This window comes from Pogoniulus pusillus, chromosome 23 (genome assembly GCF_015220805.1).
Source record: "Pogoniulus pusillus isolate bPogPus1 chromosome 23, bPogPus1.pri, whole genome shotgun sequence".
In the NCBI taxonomy this organism is placed as follows: domain Eukaryota; kingdom Metazoa; phylum Chordata; class Aves; order Piciformes; family Lybiidae; genus Pogoniulus; species Pogoniulus pusillus.
The window spans coordinates 5,094,127-5,117,961 of NC_087286.1; the positions used below are offsets into that span (position 1 = coordinate 5,094,127).

Here is a 23,835-nt window from a genome sequence, read left to right on the forward strand (position 1 = left end):
TCAGGTAGCTGTAGACAGCAATAAGGTCTCCCCTGAGCCTCCTCTTCTCCAGGCTAACCAATCCCAGCTCCCTCAGCCTCTCCTCGTAGGGCTGTGCTCAAGGCCTCTCCCCAGCCTCGTCGCCCTTCTCTGGACATGCTCAAGCATCTCAATGTCCCTCCTAAACTGGGGGCCCCAGAACTGAACACAGCACTCAAGGTGTGGTCTAACCAGTGCAGAGTACAGGGGCAGAATGACCTCCCTGCTCCTGCTGGCCACACCATTCCTGATGCAGGCCAGGATGCCACTGGCTCTCTTGGCCACCTGGGCACACTGCTGGCTCATGTTCAGGCGGGTATCAATCAGCACCCCCAGATCCCTCTCTGGCTGCTCTCCAGCCACTCTGACCCCAGCCTGTATCTCTGCATGGGGTTGTTGTGGCCAAAGTGCAGCACCCTGCACTTGGAGCTATTGAAGCCATCCCCTTGGACTCTGCCCATCTGTCCAGGCAGTCAAGGTCCTGCTGCAGAGCCCTTCTGCCCTCCAACCCAGCCACATCTGCCCCCAGCTTTGTGTCACCTGCAAACTTGCTGATGACTGACTCCATGCCCTCATCCAGGTCATCTATGAAGATGTTAAAGAGGATGGGGCCCAAAGTCTCTCCCTAGTTTAGATAAAAGGTAAACAGTGGCCACTGTTTTGGCTAGGGCGAAGGGCAGTTCTCATGCCAGCTCCACACCTGGTGTGGGCCGAGCTTGGGGTGCTCTTAGAAATGGTTTTGGTAAAATTCTCCAATTGTATGGATTGATGATAACTTTGTGCCAATCTGTAAGGATAAGGTAAAGTAGCCTGGACTGGAGGGTCACACCTCTTTTGAACAGTATAAAAACGGTGTGCCGGCCTGGATTGGGAGCTTGCTTGAGCTTGAGCTTGCTTGCTGGTACCTGCTCACTCGCTCGCCTGCCTGCCTGCCTCGCTCCTGCCCCGGTGACCTCTCGCTCCTGATCGGCCCTGCCCAACGAGGGGCCCGCAGAGGCCTGAAACCTGCTTGGGCCCGATCCTGACGAACAAAGGGACACCGCCCAAACCTCGAACTGTGCTGAACTGAACTACAAACAGTGAGTAAATTGGAGAAAGAACTCTTTACCTAAAGACTGAATGACTTTAAAGACTCAAAAGAACTCTAAAGAAATCTCAGACTCTCCTTTATCTGCTATTTTTCTGAACTGTTATTCTACAGCTTCAATCCTAACAGAACTCAGGTGGGGAATTTAGCTCGGGAGGGGATCTCCGTGTTTGAGCAATCAATCACTTGAAATCCATAAGTGAGACTCCAGGTGTTTTCCCCACAACCTCCCAAACTACCTTCCATGACAGTGCCTCAGCCAGGCTTGGCTTCAACACCTCCAGCCACAGTGCCTCCACCACCTCCCTGGGCAGCCCATTCCAATGCCAATCACTCTCTCTGACAACAACTTCCTCCTCACATCCAGCCTAGACCTCTCCTGACACAACCTGAGGCTGTGTCCCCTTGTTCTATTGCTGCTTGCCTGGGAGAAGAGCCCAACCCCACCTGCCTACAGCCTCCCTTCAGGGAGTTGCAGGCAGCAATGAGCTCTGCCCTGAGCCTCCTCTGCTGCAGGCTGCACACCCCCAACTCCCTCAGCCTCTCCTCACAGGGCTGTGCTCCAGGCCTCTCACCAGCTTTGTTGCCCTTCTCTGGACATGTTCCATCAACTTAACATCTCTCTTGAATTGAGGGGCCCAGAACTGGACACAGCACTCAAGGTGTGGCCTGAGCAGTGTTGAGCACAGGGGCAGAAGAACCTCCCTTGTCCTGCTGCCCACACTGCTCCTGAGCCAGCCCAGGATGCCATTGGCTCAGCTGCCCACCTGGGCACACTGCTGCCTCATGTTCACGTTTTCAAAGCTCTTATCGTGATGCTGCAACAACTGAGGAACAGCAGAACTTCCACAGGACTCATTTTAATAGATAATATTCTGTGTCCATGTGCTAGTTTGAGGCAAATCGTAATATTTTAGTGAGAAAAATTAGATTATGGGCTGCAAAAAGGAAACAATGGTGATGTCTGCTGCACTCATAGGATTGCTGAGATGTAGAAAAAACAAAAACACAAAACATAGATAAGAGAGTGGGAGACTGTCTCTGTGTGTGTGTCTCTGTTGCAGTGGGTACCCTGGGCTGCTTCTGTGTAACTTATCCTTCTGCTTTCTAACCCTCCTTGCAACCCTCCAAAATCATCTTGCAGGTAAGGCAAACTCTGGGATAAGGCAGAGGGGTGGAAAGAAGGTGGAAGGGTGGTTGGGAGCCCCTCCTGGGGACTCTGGTTTCTGGGAGGGCTGTTGTGTTTCTGGGTTACTTTTAACTTGTACATTTCTGTCTATAGCTGTAAATATTGTAACTATCTGCTTGTGTGCTGTGCTAAGCTGTGAATATAAAGCTCCAGTTCTGGAGCCTCTATTACAAGAAGGATGTGGAGATGCTGGAGCATGTCCAGAGAAGGGCCAGGAGGATGCTCAGAGGGCTGCAGCAGCTCTGCTGTGAGCACAGACTGAAAGAGTTGGGGCTGTGCAGGCTGGAGAAGAGGAGGCTGTGAGGTGACCTTCTTGTGGCCTTCCAGGATCTGAAGGGGGCCTACAAAAAAGCAGGGGAGGGACTTTTTAGGCTGTCAGGGAGTGACAGGACTGGGGGGAATGGAGCAAAGCTGGAGGTGGGGAGAGTCAGCCTGGCTGTGAGGAGGAAGTTGTTGAGCATGAGAGTGGTGAGAGGCTGGACTGGGTTGCCCAGGGAGGTGGTTGAGGCCTCATCCCTGGAGGTGTTTCAGGCCAGGCTGGCTGAGGCTATGGCCAGGCTGATCTAGGGTAGGGTGCCCCTGGCCATGGCAGGAGGGGTTGGAACTGGCTGATCCTTGTGGTCCCTTCCATCCCTGACTGATTCTATGGTTGTACCAACTTCGAGCAGGCTGAGTCTAGTCTGGGTGATTTCATAAGAGTGAAGGGGCAGGTAACTCCCAAACTGTCACACTCCAGAGCTTTGAAACTCCAAATTCATCTTCCCAGTATAAATTTGGCTATAATTATTTGACCTAATTACACTTTTCCCTCTTGAAATCTTAGAAATATATCAAAGGAAGAATCATTTCACTTTAGTCCTCCTCTGGTCACAACTGAAAACAGATATTCAGTCAGGTATGTTACTGGTTTGAGGAGCTGAGGTGTTTTTAGGAGAACAGATGCTTTGATGAAGCAATTTTTAAGCTGCAATAACTCAACAGCTTTTCACATAACTATTCCTTATTTGCCTTGCTCTGAAAACAGTTTCAGACCAAACAGTATCAGCCCAGTTCCATGGCTTTTAAAATAAGGGTCCTCTAAAATCAGGCTTCTTAATGTAAAGCTGAACATCAAATGGTAGCAGCTCCATTCCCCTGGTTATGACCATTTAAAGGACTTCTGTGGACCTCAGGGTAAGCTCTAACATGTTCTACTGACAAAAGGCCATATGTTTAAATATCTAAAATCATGCTCCAGTGATTGGCTTTTACCTCTAAAGTCTTGCATTTGCTGTAAAGCAGGGCAAGAGCTCAGTGCTGCCTCAGCTCCATGACTTGGATGGAAAATAGGTCCAAGCCCAGTGAGATTATTCTATATGGCTCCTTTCTTGCTGCAGCTCAGAACTAAGGCTTGGATGACCACACACACAAAGAATCCCCTGCTACAATGAGCTGGTCCCCCAGTTTTGATGATGGTTCTTCTAAGATCCCCTTGAGTTTCCATCACTGCATGACTCTATCTCAGTTCATCAAGAGAGGAGCTATTTTTCACAGTGACACTAAGGGTAAGTGATGAGAATGCAGCTGGGCAAAAAGTCCTCTCCATCAGAAAAGGAAGTTTATAAACAAGACAGACAGAAACTCACCCTTGCATGACTCACACTACACAAAACCCTGCTGACAGCTGACCACTCAATTACTTCCTATACAGTCACTGCTCCATCACTCTTGGGTTTGCCACTTGGCTCTAGCAACAGTGAGCACCCAAAAGCAGGCACAACTGAACCTGCACTCAGCTGCTGAAACATCTTGTCTGGGAGGAAAACAAAAATCACCTAGAGACTGGGAAAAAAAACCCTTGGGGTGCAACATGTGAGAAAGGCTGGAGCAACAAACCAGCCTGTACTGCACTGCCTGCTTCCAGCACATTGCATCCGTGGAAATGCTCCATTCTTCATCTTCTGTGGACCCAGCCTGACCAACTATGTGACAGCAAATCTCAGTCTAGCTCTAAATCAGGACCATCAAAAGCAGCATGGCCAGCAGGTAGGAAAAGGGGATTTTGCTCCTTTGCTCCACTCTCCTGAAACTCCACCCACAGTGCTGGGGCCAGCTCTGGAGTCCTCAGCACAACAGAGACAAGGATCTGTTGGAGAGGGGAGCGCAGCAATGCTGGGAAGGCTGGCAGCCCTTTGCTGTAAAGCCAGCTGAGAGAGTTGGGGTTGTTCAGCCCGGAGAAGAGAAGGCTCCAGGGAGACCTTCTGGTGGCCTTTCAGTGCTTAAAGGGCTGGTCAGAAAGCTGTCCATTCACTCCTGCTCTAGGACACTCAGCTCTTTGCAGCACCCCAGGCAGATGTTTCACCAGCCCTTTTCCACGCCCATGATGGAGACCCCAAGACCACTCCAGACAATCTATTCAGTCATCCAGCCACTAAAAGCTTTCTACAACCTGGATCTTTCTCACTGCAGTTGAAGTCAGTTGTTTCCTGTCATCATTGCCACATGGATAACAGATTGTTCCCTTCCACTTTATAACAGCCTTTCAGGTGCTTGAAGTCTGTTATCAAGGTCTTCCATACCTACACTGCACCAGCTGATGGCAGGAGCTTTACAAGCAAAATTAGACAGGCTTTAAGTGCTTAAAACCAGTCTTCATCTATCCCAAAATTAGGCAGGCTTTAAGTGCTTAAAACCAGTCTTCATCTATCCCAAAGTTAGGCAGGCTTTAAGTGCTTAAAACCTGTCTTCATCTATCTCAAAATTAGGCAGGCTTTAAGTGCTTAAAACCTGTCTTCCTGTATGACCAAAGGATATAGGAAAGAGGACAGAAGGACAGGGCTACAGCTGAGATACCATTAGCTTGCCTGGAAGGGCAGCATCCTCAGATAGAAGATTGGTCTTGTAGTTTTAGTAACTGTGTCTCAGAGTAAAAAGATGTCCTGGAAGTGGTAGATGACAGAAAACCACCAGGGTAATGGACGGCTAAAGAGGGAATGGTCCACCAAAAACCAAACAAAGGAATAAACAGAGCATGCTAGAGAGTGAGAGACTTCAGAGGAGAGAAGAACCAGCTAAGAAGCTTAGAGGTTAACTGCATGCCTGAAAGTTGGTGGAGTGAGATGAAGGCAACAGGAACCAGACAGCCATTCTGGGTTTGCTGTCTTTGCCTTCAACCCCTCTCAGTCATTTGGCTGGTGGCAGTGGTCATTGTGATAACGGAAGAGACCAGAATCCACTTCCAAAGGCTGTTCTGGGTATGTGTAGAAATGGACATCATTCAACTTACTTTCCACGTTGATCTTGGCCTGGGTCTTGTCATCAGGACTCTCACAGCAGTAGAAGCCCCTGTCTGCAAAGGAGATGTCCTTGACCACCAAGGTGTGCTTTGTTCCCTCAGCTTTGATCTCTACTTTTTCACTGGGCTTCAACACGATGCTGTTCCTCATCCACTTCACCTCTGCAGGCTTGGTCAGCTCTACCTCCAGGGTCACCGTGTCTCTTTCTTCCACTGTTCTGGGCTCCAGCTTCTTCTTGAAGGAGATTGAGGCCTCTGCCAAAGGAGAAGAAAGACTAGTAAGAACGTAGAGCACCCAGAACACACAGAGGCTTTCAGAGAATATTTAAATGGGGGCCCACATCTCTCCAGTCCAGATGCATTCTGGGCATCTCTTGGTAGTGATAGGCAAGCAGAATTTCTCTGCTCTAACACAATTAATCATAGGAAAGGCCTCATCAAACAAAGGTCACAGCACATGGCAGCCTGTCAAAGGGACATTATCTCCTCTCACCTCGGACTCTGAGGTTGGCTGTGCTTTCTACACCCTCAGCACTGGCAGTGATTTCAGCTGCGTCTTCCAACGTCAGATCAGCGATGGTGAGGCTGTGGTTGGCGCCCTGCTGCGAGATCACATACTTCTTGCTGGCTTCAATCTTGATGCCATTCCTGAGCCAAGTGACCACAGCATCACTGGGGGAGACAGTGCACTTGAACACAGCCTCCTTTCCTTCTTCAGAGACCACACTGTTGAGACTCGTAATGAATTTCACCACTCTGGGAGCTGAAGGATGAGAACAAACCATTTAGGAGCATGGCTTTGAGGATGTTTATGCCATATCTCAAACAGACAAAGGCCTTGAGGATTTTATTTGACAATGCCCATTTTTATTACTTACAGTAAGTGATTGCTACAGTCACAGAACCATAGAAAGACCTGAGTTGGAAGGGACCTTAAAGATTTTCTATTCCCAACCGCCCTGCCACAGGCAGGGACATCTCCTGCTAGACCAGGATGCTCAGAGCCACATCCAGTCTGCTCTTCAACACTTCCAGGGATGAGGTGTCCACAACCTTTCTGGGCAACCCATTCTGGTGTCACACCACCCTCACAGCAAAGATCTTCCTAATGTCCAATCTAAATCTATCCTGCTCCAGCTTAAAACCACTGCCTTTTGTCCTGTCACCACAGACTCTTTTAAGTAGAGTCCCTCCCCAGCTTTCCTGTAGGCCTGCTTAGAATGAATCTTCATGTTTCCCATGTCTAACTTTGGTGTATAAAGATGCCAGAAGAGAGAGACAAACAAATGAGGTGAGAGGAAACCCCATATTACGCTTGGAATACTTAATTCTATCCTCAAATGTAATTTGAGGTGGGAGTTGGTCTCTTTTTCCTAGTATCAAGTGATAGAATAAGAAGAAATAGTCTCAAGCTGTGCCAGGGGAGGTCTAGGTTGAGCTTTAGGAAAAATTTCTTTGCTGCAAGAGTGGTCAGGCATTGGAGCAGGCTTCCCAGGGAGGTGGTGGAGTCACCATCCCTGGAGGTGGTCAAGAAACCTGTGGACGTGGCACTTTGGGACACTGTTTAGTGGCTGTGGTGGTGTTAAGCCAAGAGTTACACTTGATAAGCACAAAATGCCAGAATGTCAGAGGCTGGAATTAACCTCAAAAGCTCATCCAGTCCAACCCCTTTGCCAGAGTAGGATCTCCTATGCCAGAACACACAGGAACACATCTAGGCAGGTTTTGAGTATCTCCAGAAAGGGAGATTCCATAACCCCCCTGGGCAGCCTGTTCCAGTGTTCTGTCACCCCCACAGGGAGAAAAAAATCTTAGAGCTCTTTTCCAACCAGAACAATTCTATGAAGATCACTTCACCTACACATTAAGCGACCTGAGCTCAGCAGGTCTAAAACCATACTGCTCTCCACAGAGGTTTCACTCACACTGAGAAAAGAAGTGGAGCATGGCACTTTGCTCACAACAAGAGAAGTGGAGTGTGGTACTTTGCTCACACTAAGGGAAGAAGTGGAATGTGGCACTTTGCTCACACCTAGAGAAGAAGTGGAGTGTGGTACTTTGCTCACAACTAGAGAAGTGGAGAGTGGCACTTTGCTCACACCTAGAGAAGAAGTGGAGAGTGGCACTTTGCTCACACCTACAGAAGAAGTGGAGAGTGGCACTTTGCTCACACCTACAGAAGAAGTGGAGTGTGGTACTTTGCTCACACCTAGAGAAGAAGTGGGGTGTGGCACTTTGCTCACACCTACAGAAGAAGTGGAGTGTGGTACTTTGCTCACACCTAGAGAAGAAGTGGGGTGTGGCACTTTGCTCACACCTACAGAAGAAGTGGAGTGTGGCACTTTGCTCACACCTAGAGGAAAAGTGGAGTGTGGCACTTTGCTCACACCTGGAGGAAAAGTGGAGTGTGGCACTTTGCTCACACCTGGAGGAAAAGTGGAGTGTGGCACTTTGCTCACACTGAGGGAAGAAGTGGAGTGTGGCACTTTGCTCACACTGAGGGAAGAAGTGGAGTGTGGCACTTTGCTCACACCTAGAGAAAAAGTGGAGTGTGGCACTTTGCTCACACCTAGAGGAGAACTGGAGTGTGGCACTTTGCTCACACCTAGAGAAAAAGTGGAGTGTGGCACTTTGCTCACACCTAGAGGAGAACTGGAGTGTGGCACTTTGCTCACACCTAGAGGAGAACTGGAGTGCGGTACTTGGCTGTCCACACAGGAGGCAGAACACACACACAACCGAACTCCGCTTTGCAGAGTTGCATGCGCTGAGGACAAACCCAGGGATCCCTCCACACTGCCAGCATCAGAGCCGTACGTTTGGGGGCGACGGTAACGCTGCTCTTGTCGTCTCTGGACTCGCAGGAGTACTCTCCCTCATCCTCGGCCCGGATCCCTGTTATGGTCAGGGTTCGCCTGACGCCCTCCTGGTGGATCTGGAAGCGTTTGCCGGCTCGGATCTCCACGCCGTTCCTGCGCCACACCACCTTCCCCTTGGCGTGGCTCACCTCGCAGGTCAGAGAGATGCTGCCTCCAATCTCAGCATTAACAGCCTCCAGTGCTCTGGCAAACTTCACTGGGATTTCTGAGATGCAGCAAAAGAAAAAGGAGAAAGAAAAGGTAAGAAACCTGCTGGCTCTGGACACCTTTAACAAATGAATAAGCCCAGAACACCTTTGAGGATCAAGGTAGGCAGAAACAAACCACAAAGGTGGACAGTTAAGGAGATCTCCTTTGAAATGCTTGTTTGTTGGGTTTGTTTCTTTAATATCAGATTCGTTCTGTACAGGAAGATCAGTGCCATAAAACATGGCTGGGTGTTGGCTTCCTTTCTTCCCAATCTTTTATCCAATCGGGCCATGGAGTGCTTTCACATCAAAGCCTGATTTGCCCAAGTGTAAAAATAATCCATATGAAGCACAAGCTTCAGCTACTTCTGTCTCTTCTGTTACTGCACATTGAGCTGATGGAGCCAGAGAAACCCAGAGTGTGATTTCTCTCCTGATAAAGAAGGCATCACAATAGGTTGGAACCATCCTGACCTATTTAGCAACCACTCCTCTGCAATGACTCCAAAAGGAGCTGAGCAAGTGTGTCTCAGCTCCAAATGGCTCCAGTGTGTTAGAAGAGAAAGGGGCAGCCCTTTGCTCTGGGACATTACTCCTCTCATCTGTGGACCAGCTACACTTCATCCTTCCTGCCCACCTGTGGCCTCAGCCTTCAGAGAAGAACACAATTGAGGTCATGTTTCCCTCTGTGACCATCTCATAAATCTACTCCTCATATAACATCCTTCTGCACAGAATCATAGTGTGGTTTGGGTTGGAAAGGATCTGAAAGATCATCTAGTTCCATTCTCCCTGTTATGGGCAGGGGCACCTTCCACTAGACCAGGTTGCTCAAAACCCCATCCAATCTGGCCTTGAACACTTCCAGCAAGGAGTCATCCACAGCCTCTCTGAGAATTCTGTTCCAGCTCCTCATCAGAGAGAGCTATGAGGATGATGAGGGGACAGGAGGGCATGGTTATGAGGAGAGGCTGAGGGACTTGGGGCTGCTTAGTCTGGAGAAGAGAAGACTGAGAGGGGATTTGATAAATGTTTATAAATATCTGAAGGGTGCCAGGAGTGGGGGACAGGCTCTGCTCACTGCTCCCTGGGATAGGACAAGGAGCAATGGGTGTAAATTGCAGCACAGGAGGTTCCACCTCAACACAAGGGGGAACTTCTTTACTGTGAGGATCACAGAGCCCTGGCACAGGCTGCCCAGAGAGGTTGTGGAGTCTCCTTCTCTGGAGACTTTCAAGGTCTGTCTGGATGTGTTCCTCTGTGATCTGTGTTAGATTGTGTGGTCCTGCTCTGGCAGGGGGGTTGGACTTGATGATCTCCTTGGGTCCCTTCCAACCCCTGACATCCTGTGAGCCTGTGATCAGTTTTATCATGTCAGTGAGCAGAGCAGGAAAAAGCTAAGGCTCTGCTATGCCCCAGTCACTGAGGGTAGCAGGAGACAGAAATAGTGTGCTGAGACTGGGGAGCAGACACCAGGGGAAGGACCCAGCACAGAATTCTGCCTTCCCTCAAGCAGCCAACAAGACTCCAGTTGGGCATTTGGAAGCAGTGGAACTTTGCTGGCCTGTGGTGAGGCAGCCACAGCAGCTGGACTACCAGTTCAAGCTTTGAGGTTGGAAGGGTTTTAGAGACCTGACTTCCATCCTGCCATGACAGAATAGGTGTTGGCTTCAGGACATGATGTGCACTGCTCACCTTTCACCTGTACTTTGAATTCCTGCTTGTCATTCCTTGTCTGGCAGGTGTAGACAGCAGTGTCTGTGCTCTCAGCCAGGTTGACTGTGAGGGTCCTGGTTGCCCCTTCACTCTTAATCACATATTTCTTGCTCGCCTTGATTTCTGTTCCATCCTTGAGCCACTTTACTGCAGCAGTTTCAGGTGTTACTGAGGTCAGCAGAGTGATGCTCTCATGTTCTTCAACAACAAGAGGCTCTGTCTGGACAACTTTCTTCTCAAATTTAGCCTCTGGTTCTAGGACAGACATTAAAGGGAAAAAACAAACTATTTCAATCTCAAATCCTTAACACAGCAGTTTTCTCTTACTCTCTATGACTCACAGCAACACATCCATAGTCTCTAATAACCCAGGGAATGTGGTTCAATATTCCATGGCTGGTGTAAATCTTTTGCTGAGTGGGAGGAAAGAAAATGCCCTGTCAGGCAACCCAGAGCTTCTGCTTGGGCAAGAGGCAAAGGAAAAGAAATGCAAATATCCATTTTGTCTGCTGCCCACAAAAAGCTGGTTTCATAAGAGGCAAATGACCTGGATAATTATTTCCTCTCTCATTTTTAGGGCTTTAAATCTAATTAAGAGGAAACATTAATATCATAAACCTCAATTTATGGCCTGTGTGCTTTTCTGCTTGCTCATGAGGTTCAACAAGACCAAGTGCAAGATCCTGCATCTGAGTTGAGGCAATGCCAAGCACAAATCCAGGCTGGGCAGTGAGTGGCTGGAAAGCAGCCCCGAAGACAGGGACATGGGGGTGCTGCTGGATGAGAAACTCAACAGGAGCAAGCAGTGTGCACTTGCAGCCCAGAAAGCCAAGCAGAGCCTGGGCTGCAGCAGCAGAAATGTGGCCAGCAGATGGAGGGAGGTGATTCTCCCCCTCTACTGTGCTCTGCTGAGACCCCACCTGGAGTACTGCATCCAGCTCTGGAGCCCCCATTACAAGAAGGATGTGGAGATGCTGGAGTGTGTCCAGAGAAGGCCCAGGAGGATGCTCAGAGGGCTGCAGCAGCTCTGCTGTGAGCACAGACTGAAAGAGTTGGGGCTGTGCAGGCTTGAGAAGAGGAGTCTGTGAGGTGACCTTCTTGTGGCCCTCCAGGATCTGAAGGGGGCCTACAAAAAAGCTGGGGAGGGACTTCTGAGGCTGTCAGGGAATGACAGGACTGAGGGGAATGGAGCAAAGGCTCAGGGGTGACCTCATTGCTGTCTACAACTACCTGAGGGGAGGTTGTGGCCAGGAGGAGGTTGCTCTCTTCTCTCAGGTGGCCAGCACCAGAACAAGAGGACACAGCCTCTATTCCCTTCCTCTTGGCTACTTCTCTATTTTGTGCATGCTTTGTCATATAAGTGGGTGGGTTTGGGGCACACAGAGCAGCAGAACAGCTTTTCTTAGTCACTTTCTCACTCTCAGTCAGGCATTGGAACAGGCTGCCCAGAGAGGTGGTGGAGTCACAATCCATGGAAGTGTTCAAGAAATGTGCAGACACAGCAGCTTGGGTTTAATGGCCGTGGTGGTGTTAGGTCAATGGTTGGACTCAATGACCTTAGAGGGATTTTCCAGCCAAAATAATTCAAAGATTCTGTTTCTGCACTTGAAAACTTCCCATTTCTATTTCAGCTTCCCACAAATTAAAAAGGTTGAGTTACAGGGTGTGTAAAGAACCATAGAATCAAGCAGGTTGGAAGAGACCTCCAAGCTCATCCAGTCCAACCTAGCACTCAGCCCTATCCAGTCAACCAGACCATGGCACTAAGTGTCTCATCCAGTCTTTGCTTCAACACCTTCAGGGATGGTGACTCCACCACCTCCCTGGGCAGCCCATTCCAATGTCAATCACTCTCTCTGACAACAACTTCTTCCTAATATCCAGCCTAGACCTCCTCCTGCACAACTTAAGACTGTGTCCCCTTGTTCTATTGCTGGTTGTCTGGCAGAACTGACCAACCCCCACCTGGCTACAACCTCCCTTCAGATAATTGTAGACACCAACGAGGTCTGCTGTGAGCCTCCTCTTCTGCAGGCTAAGACACTAAGGAAAAACACCAACCCAAACCATTTCCACAGCCAAAAAAAAAATAAGGCCTTCAGCCCAAATTCCCACCTCCAAACTGCTAAATTACAAAAGGCAAATGACTGATCTGGTTGATCTGCTTCACCAATATTGCTCCAGGGAAAATGGTGGTTGGTCCATGGCCACTGGGTAGGGAATCTCCACTTTTCCCCCAAGCCACAGAGAGATGCTTAGGTGAGAACTCACCAGTTGGTTCCAACTTGAAGGTCAGCTTCTGGCCTGCAGCCTCACAGGTGTATTCTCCAGCATCTCTCTTCTCCAGCTGCTCCACGACGAGGCGCCGAGTTTTGCCCACAGTTTCTATTTTGAACTTTCTGGAGGACACCAGCAGTTTGCCATCCTTGTACCACTTCACTTCGGTGGTATCCTCTGCAACCTCACAGCTGAGGGTGGCACTTTCCATCAGGACAGCTTTCACCTCCTTCTGGACCTTCTCCTCGTTAATAAATGCAGGTTTGGGCTCTGAATGAAGACAAGGAAGAAAATATTGGTTGAGGGACTAACTGGAATCAGGCTTCAGAGATTTCTGTGTGCAGGCATTTGGGTTGGCATTTGCCAAAACAGACTGCCTTCACTAGGCAGTATCCACCCTTCTGTGGGTCCAAACTGGGGAGCAAGAATCTAGGAGTGGGGAAGACCAAGAGAGTCCTCGACAATAATCCTATGGTCAGGCCACACCTTGAGTCTTGTGTCCAGTTCTGGGCTACTCCATTCAAGAGAGATGTTGAGTTGATGGAACATGTCCAGAGAAGGGCAACAAAGCTGGTGAGGGGCCTGGAGCACAGCCCTGTGAGGAGAGGCTGAGGGAGCTGGGGGTGTGCAGCCTGCAGAAGAGGAGGCTCAGGGCAGACCTCATTGCTGTCTATGGCTACCTGAAGGGAGGCTGTAGCCAGGTGGGGTTGGGCTCTTCTGCCAGACAAGCAGCAACAGAACAAGGGGACACAGTCTCAAGTTGTGCTGGGGAAAGTATAGGCTGGATGTGAGGAGGAAGTTGTTGGCAGAGAGAGTGATTGGCATTGGAATGGGCTGCCCAGGGAGGTGGTGGAGTCACCGTCCCTGGAGGTGTTGAAGCACTTAGTGCAATGGTCTGGTTGATTGGACAGGGCTGGGTGATAGGTTGGCCTGGATAAGCTTGGAGATCTCTTCCAGCCTGGTTGATTCTAAGATTTTATGGCTGCAAATCATCATGCAAAAACCCTATTTAATTCAAACAGAATGAGATAGGCCTCGGTGCCATGCTAGGAACAAACATTCTCATATCTACAAGTCCAGGCAAGGAGGCACAGAAGATAAGCTGAATGCTACAGACTATTGCAACTGGGCCATTGTGTAACAGCTATTACCATCATTATCCTCTCCTGTAATTCAGACCAGCTATGTCTTACCTGTGACATCAATCTTGAAGGTCAGCTTCTGGCCAGCAGCCTCACAGGTGTACTCCCCAGCATCTTTCTTCTCCAACTGGGCCACCACCAGCCGACGACATTTGCCCTCTGACTCCACCTTGAACTTCTTGCTGCCAGTGATCAGCTTCCCTTCCTTGTACCATTTCACCTCTGTCTTCTCCTGGGCCACCTCGCAGCTCAGGGTGGTGTTTTCTGACAGTGCAGCTTTCACCTCTTTCTGCACCTGCTCCTTGTTTGTAAAGACAACTTCTGGCTCTGAAAAGAGAGAAGAATTCAGAGTGTCTCCAGGATGTGATGCTGCACAATCCCATTAACCTGCTTTACAAAGAAGACTGGAAACCAAGCCTCTGACTTGACACTAAACATCTAAAGCTAGTGGCAGAACATTCCAACTGCTCTGCACTGAGTTTTTGTGTCTTGTTGAGTGCAGACCTTGGGCAGACACCTACTGCTCTCCACTGCAACCCTGCTCTGAAACTCACTAAGGATCAGCTGCCTCGCAGAGACATTCTGCTTGCACCAACAGGTGGGGATGGAGATGTGCAATCAAGTACTGTCCTCTCCATGGGCCTACTCCTACAGAGATGGGTAGGTACCAAAGCTTTTCAAAGATGGATCTCACTACCTTGTACTACTTTGCATCAAAGATGACAATATTAATTCCCCTAGATATTCCAGACACAGGAGTCTGGGGCCAAAGAATCTTCTCTCACCTGTGACATCAATTCTGAAGGTCAGCTTCTGGCCAGCAGCCTCACAGGTGTACTCCCCAGCATCTTTCTTCTCCAACTGGGCCACCACCAGCCGACGACATTTGCCCTCTGACTCCACCTTGAACTTCTTGCTGCCAGTGATCAGCTTCCCTTCCTTGTACCATTTCACCTCTGTCTTCTCCTGGGCCACCTCGCAGCTCAGGGTGGGGTTTTCTGACAGTGCAGCTTTCACCTCTTTCTGCACCTTCTCCTTGTTGATAAATGCATCTTCAGCTTCTGGAGGGCAGGAGAAACAAGTTGAAAATCAGAAGGATGTTGACTTTGTCAAACGTGTACAACCAGCTGCAAAATCCTGCCTTAGGAGACGTGCCCACAGCTGTCACCGTTTTGGAGTGGTCACACTCAGAGCTCAACAGCACACACCAAAGGGCATGAGCTTCTGTACTGCTCGAGGACAAGGCATCAGCCCTTTCTGAGCAAAACGAAGCAGCAGTGCCCCAGAACTGAGGTTTTTCTCAGCCCCAGGGTTTCACAAGGAATGACTTTTTGTCCCTTAATGCAATGCATGTATAAGAGCTCCACCTCAGCCACCACTGGGCCTCCAGACTGAGTCTTGGCTAATCTAGGCCCTCCTTTAGCATGATTCCAGAGGTATTTTCCTACATCTCTGGGAGATGACTCTACCTTTATCACTATCAATCACAATAACATACTTTAAAAGATGTGATGGTTTGGGTGTTCCCCACCCCCACACACTTTGGAAATCACCCAGACTAGACTCAGCCTGCTCTGGAAATATGAATGAAGCTTATATTTACAGCTGGCACAATAGACAAGCAGATAGTTACAGTAGATACAGTTATAGGCAGAAACAGACAAGGTAAAAGGTAATACAGAAACACAGCAGCCCTCCCAGAAACCTGAGTCCCCAGGAGGGGCTCCCAACCCCCCTTCACCTTCTCCCTGCCCCTCTCAACCTTACCCCAGTCCCAAGGGAGAATAGAGGTTTGGCCAGGGGGTCAGAAAGCAAAGTGGGTTAGTCCAAAATGGATGGGTGAGGTTAGAGAGATGCAGCTCAGCCAGCAGCCCGAGTGAGAGTGAGGCGAGTGTGTTATCTGTGTTTTGACTTATGTTTTCATACACCTCAGCAAGCCTATGAGTGAAGTAGACATCACCATTGTTTTCTTTCCACATCCTATGATCTAGTCCTTCTCACCACAACATTCTAGCCTGCTTCTAACTAGCACACATACCTAAGCATGTCTGATTCTCCTTTACTCTGAAGACAAGAAGGACAGCTGAGTGGGATTCATCGCACAGATGAGGCGATAGGCACCTGTGTGGCAGTGGATGCACACAAGCTGGCTTTTGCATCTCCCCCATTACTCAGGGAAGCTCTGGCTTACACAGACCCTGAAGCCTAGAGACTGATTCATTTTGCTCTGCAGCAAGAGCTCACAGACCTTTACATAATGAGAACCAAAATATGTCTCCCACCTGTGACAACAATCTTGAAGGTCAGCTTCTGGCCAGCAGCCTCACAGGTGTACTCCCCAGCATCCTTCTTCTCCAACTGACCCACCACCAGCCGACGACATTTGCCCTCTGACTCCACCTTGAACTTCTTGCTGCCAGTGATCAGCTTCCCTTCCTTGTACCATTTCACCTCAGTCTTCTCCTGGGCCACCTCGCAGCTCAGGGTGGTGTTTTCTGACAGTGCAGCTTTCACCTCTTTCTGCACCTGCTCCTTGTTTGTAAAGACAACTTCTGGCTCTGAAAAGAGAGAAGAATTCAGAGTGTCTCCAGGATGTGATGCTGCACAATCCCATTAACCTGCTTTACAAAGAAGACTGGAAACCAAGCCTCTGACTTGACACTAAACATCTAAAGCTAGTGGCAGAACATTCCAGCTGCTCTGCACTGAGTTTTTGTGTCTTGTTGAGTGCAGACCTTGGGCAGACACCTACTGCTCTCCACTGCAACCCTGCTCTGAAACTCACTAAGGATCAGCTGCCTCGCAGAGACATTCTGCTTGCACCAACAGGTGGGGATGGAGATGTGCAATCAAGTACTGTCCTCTCCATGGGCCTACTCCTACAGAGATGGGTAGGTACCAAAGCTTTTCAAAGATGGATCTCACTACCTTGTACTACTTTGCATCAAAGATGACAATATTAATTCCCCTAGATATTCCAGACACAGGAGTCTGGGGCCAAAGAATCTTCTCTCACCTGTGACATCAATTCTGAAGGTCAGCTTCTGGCCAGCAGCCTCACAGGTGTACTCCCCAGCATCCTTCTTCTCCAACTGGGCCACCACCAGCCGACGACATTTGCCCTCTGACTCCACCTTGAACTTCTTGCTGCCAGTGATCAGCTTCCCTTCCTTGTACCATTTCACCTCTGTCTTCTCCTGGGCCACCTCGCAGCTCAGGGTGGTGTTTTCTGACAGTGCAGCTTTCACCTCTTTCTGCACCTTCTCCTTGTTGATAAATGCATCTTCAGCTTCTGGAGGGCAGGAGAAACAAGTTGAAAATCAGAAGGATGTTGACTTTGTCAAACGTGTACAACCAGCTGCAAAATCCTGCCTTAGGAGACGTGCCCACAGCTGTCACCGTTTTGGAGTGGTCACACTCAGAGCTCAACAGCACACACCAAAGGGCATGAGCTTCTGTACTGCTCGAGGACAAGGCATCAGCCCTTTCTGAGCAAAACGAAGCAGCAGTGCCCCAGAACTGAGGTTTTTCTCAGCCCCAGGGTTTCACAAGGAATCTGACTTTTTGCCCCTTAATGCAATGCATGTATAAGAGCTCCACCTCAGCCACCACTGGGCCTCCAGACTGAGTCTTGGCTAATCTAGGCCCTCCTTTAGCATGATTCCAGAGGTATTTTCCTACATCTCTGGGAGATGACTCTACCTTTATCACTATCAATCACAATAACATACTTTAAAAGATGTGATGGTTTGGGTGTTCCCCCCCACACACACACTTTGGAAATCACCCAGACTAGACTCAGCCTGCTCTGGAAATATGAATGAAGCCTATATTTACAGCTGGCACAATAGACAAGCAGATAGTTACAGTAGATACAGTTATAGGCAGAAACAGACAAGGTAAAAGGTAATACAGAAACACAGCAGCCCTCCCAGAAACCTGAGTCCCCAGGAGGGGCTCCCAACCCCCCTTCACCTTCTCCCTGCCCCTCTCAACCTTACCCCAGTCCCAAGGGAGAATAGAGGTTTGGCCAGGGGGTCAGAAAGCAAAGTGGGTTAGTCCAAAATGGATGGGTGAGGTTAGAGAGATGCAGCTCAGCCAGCAGCCCGAGTGAGAGTGAGGCGAGTGTGTTATCTGTGTTTTGACTTATGTTTTCATACACCTCAGCAAGCCTATGAGTGAAGCAGACATCACCATTGTTTTCTTTCCACATCCTATGATCTAGTCCTTCTCACCACAACATTCTAGCCTGCTTCAAACTAGCACACATACCTAAGCTTGTTTGATTCTCCTTTACTCTGAAGACAAGGACAGCTGAGTGGGATTCATCTCACAGATGAGGCAATAGGCACCTGTGTGGCAGTGGATGCACACAAGCTGGCTTTTGCATCTCCCCCATTACTCAGGGAAGCTCTGGCTTACACAGACCCTGAAGCCTGGAGACTGATTCATTTTGCTCTGCAGCAAGAGCTCACAGACCTTTACATGATGAGAACCAAAATATGTCTCCCACCTGTGACAACAATCTTGAAGGTCAGCTTCTGGCCAGCAGCCTCACAGGTGTACTCCCCAGCATCCTTCTTCTCCAGCTGACCCACCACCAGCCGACGATATTTGCCCTCTGACTCCACCTTGAACTTCTTGCTGCCAGTGATCAGCTTCCCTTCCTTGTACCATTTCACCTCAGTCTTCTCCTGGGCCACCTCGCAGCTCAGGGTGGTGTTTTCTGACAGTGCAGCTTTCACCTCTTTCTGCACCTGCTCCTTGTTTGTAAAGACAACTTCTGGCTCTGAAAAGAGAGAAGAATTCAGAGTGTCTCCAGGATGTGATGCTGCACAATCCCATTAACCTGCTTTACAAAGAAGACTGGAAACCAAGCCTCTGACTTGACACTAAACATCTAAAGCTAGTGGCAGAACATTCCAACTGCTCTGCACTGAGTTTTTGTGTCTTGTTGAGTGCAGACCTTGGGCAGACACCTACTGCTCTCCACTGCAACCCTGCTCTGAAACTCACTAAGGATCAGCTGCCTCGCAGAGACATTCTGCTTGCACCAACAGGTGGGGATGGAGATGTGCAATCAAGTACTGTCCTCTCCATGGGCCTACTCCTACAGAGATGGGTAGGTACCAAAGCTTTTCAAAGATGGATCTCACTACCTTGTACTACTTTGCATCAAAGATGACAATATTAATTCCCCTAGATATTCCAGACACAAGAGTCTGGGGCCAAAGAGTCTTCTCTCACCTGTGACATCAATTCTGAAGGTCAGCTTCTGGCCAGCAGCCTCACAGGTGTACTCCCCAGCATCCTTCTTCTCCAACTGGGCCACCACCAGCTGACGACATTTGCCCTCTGACTCCACCTTGAACTTCTTGCTGCCAGTGATCAGCTTCCCTTCCTTGTACCATTTCACCTCAGTCTTCTCCTGGGCCACCTCGCAGCTCAGGGTGGTGTTTTCTGACAGTGCAGCTTTCACCTCTTTCTGCACCTGCTCCTTGTTGATAAATGCATCTTCTGCCTCTAAAATAGGGAAACATTGAGGGAAAAACACACAGGATATCAATAGCTTGCAAGCAGAAGATCCCACCTGTGTGCTGTGTAGATGTTCCACAGGATTGGCTCTTGCAAGTAGCATTGCTTTGGAGTTCCTTATACTGCACAGAACATTGCACCCTCAAAAAGCAACCCAGGCAAGTATGATCTCTTGTAAAAAATCCCCTCCTGCCTCTCTTAATGTGTTTGAAGGCTGAATTCCATGTAGATAAACATTGGATTAGCAATTCTGTGAGGCTGCCTCTCCCCTTCAGTTGTGGTGCAAGAATCATAGAATGGTTCAGAGAGGTTTGGAAGGGACCTCAAGGATCATCCAGTTCCAACCCTCTGCCATAGGCTGGGACACCTCTCACCAGAATGGAAAGTAATTTATGCAGCAAGCTTCAGACATTCAGGTTACCCAACCTAGAAGGGTCTTGGCTTCTCCTGGCAGTCATGATGAATACCCTCCATAACCTGTGTTACTGCCTTACTTCCCCTCCACCCCCAGTCATTCTCTGCAGCCTCCTACAGCCAACTCTTCCCCTCCTTAAAGACTTTTCTCTCTGCATACCATCTCTGTCATGTCTGTGCTCTGAGTGGCAGGAGCTGCCTGGGAGGGTGACTTCGGGTCACCTTCCTACACTGGTGACCACAGCACTCTTTGTAATCCCTGGAGCCACATCACAGGCTGGCCATTAGTATTGCACAATCCATGGAGGGAGAAGTGCTCTGCAGGGTGCAAGATGAAGCAGCAAACCATCTTATAGACTCTAAATTTGAGCTCCTCTGTTTGCATTGGGTGTAGAAAGGGTGTAAGAAGGTGTCATTGTCATGAAGGTGTTATTAACAAGGCAGCAGGCATGGCCTGGGCTGCCCAGGGAGGTGGTTGAGTTGCTGTCCCTGGGAGTGTTCAAGAAGAAACTGGATGAGGCACTCAGAGCCATGGTCTAGTTGACTGGATAGGACTGGGTGATGGGTTGGACTGGATGATCTTGGAGGTCTCTTCCAACCTGGTTGATTCTATGATGCAGAACTCCCCAGAGGCAAGTATCAGCCCTCTGCAGACTAAGCAGCATTCTAGTATCTAAAAGAGCTCCAACACAAACCACAGTCCACAGCCAAAGCAGGTTGTGAAAACATGAACATTTCAGCTTCTGTCTGCAACTGGAACCACAGACGTGCACCAAAGAGGTGAGCTGCAAACCAAACGTGTACATGGGGGCTGTGCCTGAAAGGACCAGCTGGCAGAGAAAGAGTATCCCAGATGGGTCACTCATCCTCTGCATTCTTGCCCCTTGAAATAAAACCATTTTTATAGCAATAGGAAAAGTCACTAAACCTTTTAATCAGCTTAGAAAGTGATTTACACTACCCAGTCTTTTGCCTCAGAAACTTAAAGCACTCAAACACCATTTCCAACCCCAGCTGCAGCTGGGTAGTGAAGTGCTACTGGAAGTGAAGAAAAAGCCCTTTACAGGATATGTAGCTTTGACCATTTCAAACAAGGATTTCACTGGCACCATCATTCTTCAAGTGATGGAAGGGCAGATCCTTCAACTTACACATCCAGCTCAATGCCAAAGTCTGCAGCACCTGCGTCTGTTCAAGTCCAAAATCCATAGCTGCACCCCAATACTCAACACTTAGCATCTAACCTTCAAACTGCCCTTAAGCAGGACAGGTTTTGTGCTACCAGTGGGGCCCTGGAGTACAGGAACCCTGCAAACCCTTCTGAGTGCAATGGTAACAGGATAAATTAAGAAGCCACAAAGCCAGTGAGCCTTGGGACAACCTGGTGAGACAAGGATTTCTGCAGCAGAAGAGCCAACCACTCTGAGTACTCATAATCCCTCCTGACTTTCACACCAGATCATTTTCCAGTGAGTGCTGGACTTGCACATCATGTTACAGCTGTACCCACAAGAAATACAGCAACAGTAGCTAGGCAAGGACTCTCCACTTGTGCCAGAGGGGGAATGGTGTCACCTTACCCTGTCCAGCCATGAAGTCATCTGGACTGAAGGAGAGCTAAAATCCTTTGGGTTCTGAGGCACACAGCTAAGAATAGTCCTCAGCCAGAGGAATTCCAGTGAAAAAGCACCAAATTTCTGTGGTTTCTGACTACTCAGAGTAGTGTGGTGAGACACTGGAACTGGCTGTCCAGAGAAGCTGTGCCTCATGCCTGGAAGTGTTTGAGACCAGGATGGCTGAGGCTTTGAGCAACCTGGTCTAGTGGAAGGTGTCCCTGCCCACGGTAGGGGAGTTGTAACTAAATGATTTTTGAAGTCACTTCCAACTCATGCCATTCTATGGCTCTAAGATTCTCCTGCTCTGCAGTAAGGCATGAGCTGGTTTCAGCAGCTGAGCTGCACTTGCTTCATACTCATGCTCCTTTCTGGCCATGTCCATGTTGTATGTTCTCTGACAGATGCCTCTCAGGTCTAGCTGTAACCCAGCCCCCACTGAAACTGGCAGTCCCCTGAGCCAAGGGCATGAGCTACACAATCCATGAAACAGAGCCAGTGTCCCAGCTCACAACCTGTGTGCCTCATCCAGAATGGGATGCAGCAGCTGATGGCTTACAATATGTGCTAGGAGGAGCAGCAAAGCTTTCTCCTATGGTAGCAGCTCCATGCTGCACAAAAAAGGTGGAGGGAGCATAGAATCATAAAAGGGTTAGAGTTGGAAGGGACCTTAAAGATTGCCAAGTTCCAACCCCTCTCCCATGGGCAGGGACACCTTTCACTAGATCCCACTGTCCAAAGTCCCATCCAACCTGGCCTCAAACACTTTCAGGGATGGAGCATTTACAACCTCTCTGGCCAAGCTGTTCCAATGTCTCACCACTCTTACAGAACAAAGAACTTCTTCCTTACATCTCCTCCAAATCTTTAAAGCTGTCACCTCTTGTCACAGGCTCACAGGATGTTAGGGACTGGAAGGGAGCCAAGGAGATCATTGAGTCCAACCTCCCTGCCAGAGCAGGACCATCCAATCTAGTTCAGGTGACAGAGGAACACATCCAGACAGGTTTTGGAAGTCTCCAGAGAAGGAGACTCCACAACCTCTCTGGGCAGCCTGTGCCAGTGCTCTGGGACCCTTACAGGAAAGAAGTTCCCCTTTGTGTTGAGCTGGAACCTCCTGTGCTGCAGCTTACACCCATTGCTCCTTGTCCTATCCCAGGCAGCAAGTATAAGCATTTAATAAATGTTTATAAACATATATTAAATCTCTTCTCAGTCTTCTCTTCTCCAGACTAAGCAGCCCCAGGTCCCTCAGCCTCTCTTCATCAGCCATGCCCCTCCAGTCCCCTCATCATCCTCATAGCCCTCTGCTGGACCCTCTCCAGCAGATCCCTGTCCTTCTTCAACTGGGGAGCCCAAAACTGAAGGCAGTACTCAAGATGAGGTCTCAGCAGGGCAGAGCAGAGGGGCAGGAGAACCTCCCTTGATCTACTGGACACACTCCTGCTAATACACTACATGCCCACCAGCTTCACAGATCACAACTAGGTATCCAACAGCACATGAAAGAAGTGCTAGAGGAGGAGGTGGATGAAAGGTTGTTAAATACAGACCATAATTCAAGTTGCACAGATCTGCATCACCTCTGTGTGTCTGCACAGCCAAACTACAGAACAGTTGAAGCAAACTTCACCTCTGTGTGTCTGCACAGCCAAACTACAGAACAGTTGAAGTTTGGGAGGGAAGGAGGACACTGTGTAAGGAAAAGATGAAACAAAGAGGCAGGAACACAGAGACTTTCATGGAAGAATATCAATAACACAGCAGGAACATCAGTAACAAGAGCAGGAACACATCAATAGTGACAATCAGATTGGAAGAGGCCCTTTATCAACGTGCTTGCTAATGAAGACTCCTAATTCACTATCTGGACTCAAGAAGATAACAGGGAGTTAGTTAAGGACCTGATATCAGGATGCCTACACACAACCTCCACATCTGTCTGACACAATCTGACTGAAGTGATGGCTCTGACCCACATCAGAAGGTACTTTAACAGCATTTGAAATATTTTTGCAGAGAAAGCAGGAGAAAACAATCAGAAATGAAGAAAGGGCAACGAAACACCAACCAAAATGCCTCTCCCACCTGTGATAACAATCTTGAAGGTCAGCTTCTGGCCAGCAGCCTCACAGGTGTACTCCCCAGCATCTTTCTTCTCCAGCTGACCCACCACCAGCCGACGACATTTGCCCTCTGACTCCACCTTGAACTTCTTGCTGCCAGTGATCAGCTTCCCTTCCTTGTACCATTTCACCTCGGTCTTCTCCTGGGCCACCTCACAGCTCAGGGTGGGGTTTTCTGACAGTGCAGCTTTCACCTCTTTCTTCACTTTGTCCTTGTTGGTAAATGCATCTTCTGCTTCTGGAGAGTGAGAGAAGCAATTCAAAACCCAGGCACTGTACAAGATTCCCAAACCCAAATGAAAACTATGACAACCTGCACAGCCCTGGCACTTTGGAATGGTCCCACTCACAGCACAGATGCACTCAGACAGGACATG

General features: G+C 49.0%; 1 protein-coding gene across 1 annotated transcript in view; it reads right to left on the reverse strand.

Moving 5' to 3' along the window:
* Window positions 1-23,835, reverse strand: part of OBSCN (obscurin, cytoskeletal calmodulin and titin-interacting RhoGEF) — a 249,742-nt gene that overhangs the window by 187,587 nt on the left and 38,320 nt on the right. The window contains exons 11-21 of the mRNA XM_064162395.1: window positions 23,421-23,696; window positions 19,018-19,293; window positions 18,284-18,559; window positions 16,787-17,062; window positions 16,053-16,328; window positions 13,822-14,097; window positions 12,623-12,898; window positions 10,331-10,606; window positions 8,386-8,652; window positions 6,062-6,331; window positions 5,560-5,823 (exon numbers count right to left, since the gene is read on the reverse strand). Coding sequence (XP_064018465.1) covers window positions 5,560-5,823; window positions 6,062-6,331; window positions 8,386-8,652; window positions 10,331-10,606; window positions 12,623-12,898; window positions 13,822-14,097; window positions 16,053-16,328; window positions 16,787-17,062; window positions 18,284-18,559; window positions 19,018-19,293; window positions 23,421-23,696 — 3,009 coding nt within the window. The remainder of the gene's footprint in view (window positions 1-5,559; window positions 5,824-6,061; window positions 6,332-8,385; window positions 8,653-10,330; window positions 10,607-12,622; window positions 12,899-13,821; window positions 14,098-16,052; window positions 16,329-16,786; window positions 17,063-18,283; window positions 18,560-19,017; window positions 19,294-23,420; window positions 23,697-23,835) is intronic.